The sequence below is a fragment of the Puntigrus tetrazona genome, chromosome 2 (genome assembly GCF_018831695.1).
Source record: "Puntigrus tetrazona isolate hp1 chromosome 2, ASM1883169v1, whole genome shotgun sequence".
NCBI lineage: Eukaryota > Metazoa > Chordata > Actinopteri > Cypriniformes > Cyprinidae > Puntigrus > Puntigrus tetrazona.
The window spans coordinates 23272514-23273922 of NC_056700.1; the positions used below are offsets into that span (position 1 = coordinate 23272514).

Genomic DNA, 1409 nt, shown 5'->3' on the forward strand with positions numbered 1-1409 from the left:
GATAATTTGTAATTCTTTCCTACTGTACCATAAATATATAAAAACTTAATTTCTGATTAGTAATAGGCTATGCAACGCTCATAACTTCATTTGGATAACTTTAAAGATAATTTTCTAAATATCTATTTTTTTTGAATGCACATAGTAAAATCCACTTGTCTGTTTCGACTGAGCTGTAGGACGGAAGCCAGACATTGCATCACAAGGAAACACGCCTCTCCGTGTTCTCTTCGGCTCAACATGACGAGCAAAACAAGAAATGCCCGACACGAGATGCGCTTTTAAAAAAGAGCATTCAGCCATTGAACGGAAACTGCTATCCCGCGGCTTTTAACCCGCGCGCACACTCACGCTCGGGATGCCGTCGGTTTTTCCACGTGATCACGGCATCACGGGAATCTCGCTCTACTTGCCTGCCATCACGTAGACACGCGCACTCATTTCCTCACAGTGATGTATTCATCGTGACACAAATATGCGCACAAACACACACCAAGCGAGCGGCACGCAGAGAAAACGCGACAGATAATTCGACCTGGAGGAATTTGACTCGCTTTCATTAAGTACTTCACCGAATGCCAATGCAAGAGTAAAATACAATGCATGACATGCCGTAAACGCAGCGTCAGGTAATTGCATAAATATTTAATTCCAGTCGCGTTAAAAGCCGCTCGAGCGCGCCCGGTTTACGCGTTGTCATGACACTCATCGAGCGCGAGACTCTTAGCGACGCAACTTCAATTATTTTACGTGCACTATACATAATAGATCTTAGATATCAAAATGCGTTTTTAAAACTCGGTTTTGTTAATAATAACGGTATGTCGGAAGAGCTAAAAAAGTGGCGATGGAGTAATTTGAGCGTCAGTTTAAAACCCCGGAACTGCCTCGCCTTACTCTTTTAACATCTGTTGCACTGGCTCCGTTCGGATGCGTAGCAGTTAAAGCTGTAAACAAGTCAATCTGCCGCGGAGAACACGAGCAAACAGTACACATCCTAATCGGTTTGTTAAAAGAAAAACACGCCGTACCTTGAGCATCTCCGCCACTTGTCAGGACGCCGATGGACTTCCCCGCCCCGGAGAGGTTCTCGATGAATTTTTTGGTGTCCGGCATTTTTGCACAGGCGTCTTTTGCAAACCGAGCAATGCCTTTAATTCTCGGGCGAGGTGAGAGCGATCCGAAGCAAGCTGGAGAGGATCAACTTCTCCTCCGGTGTCGGACGCGCGCGGTCGGGTAGGCTCACGTCCGCCGCCCCCGCTAGATTGACAGCAGCGTCACGCAATGGTCCCGCGGATCACGTCTCATCTGGACGAATGCAGACCAATTGCCTTCCTACGTTGGGATTAAAGAAGTCACAAGGAAGTCCTGCTTTGCTTTCATCAAGTTTAGAGCTGTTGCGACGCAAT

The 1409-nt window shown here is 46.6% G+C and overlaps 1 protein-coding gene across 1 annotated transcript in view; it reads right to left on the bottom strand.

Moving 5' to 3' along the window:
* Window positions 1–1265, bottom strand: part of LOC122326497 (ATP-dependent 6-phosphofructokinase, platelet type-like) — a 13313-nt gene extending 12048 nt beyond the window's left edge. Inside the window, exon 1 of the mRNA XM_043221423.1 lies at window positions 1032–1265. Within this exon, the coding sequence (XP_043077358.1) occupies window positions 1032–1116 (85 nt within the window). The 5' untranslated portion in view covers window positions 1117–1265. The remainder of the gene's footprint in view (window positions 1–1031) is intronic.
* Between the last annotated feature and the right edge of the window lie 144 nt (window positions 1266–1409).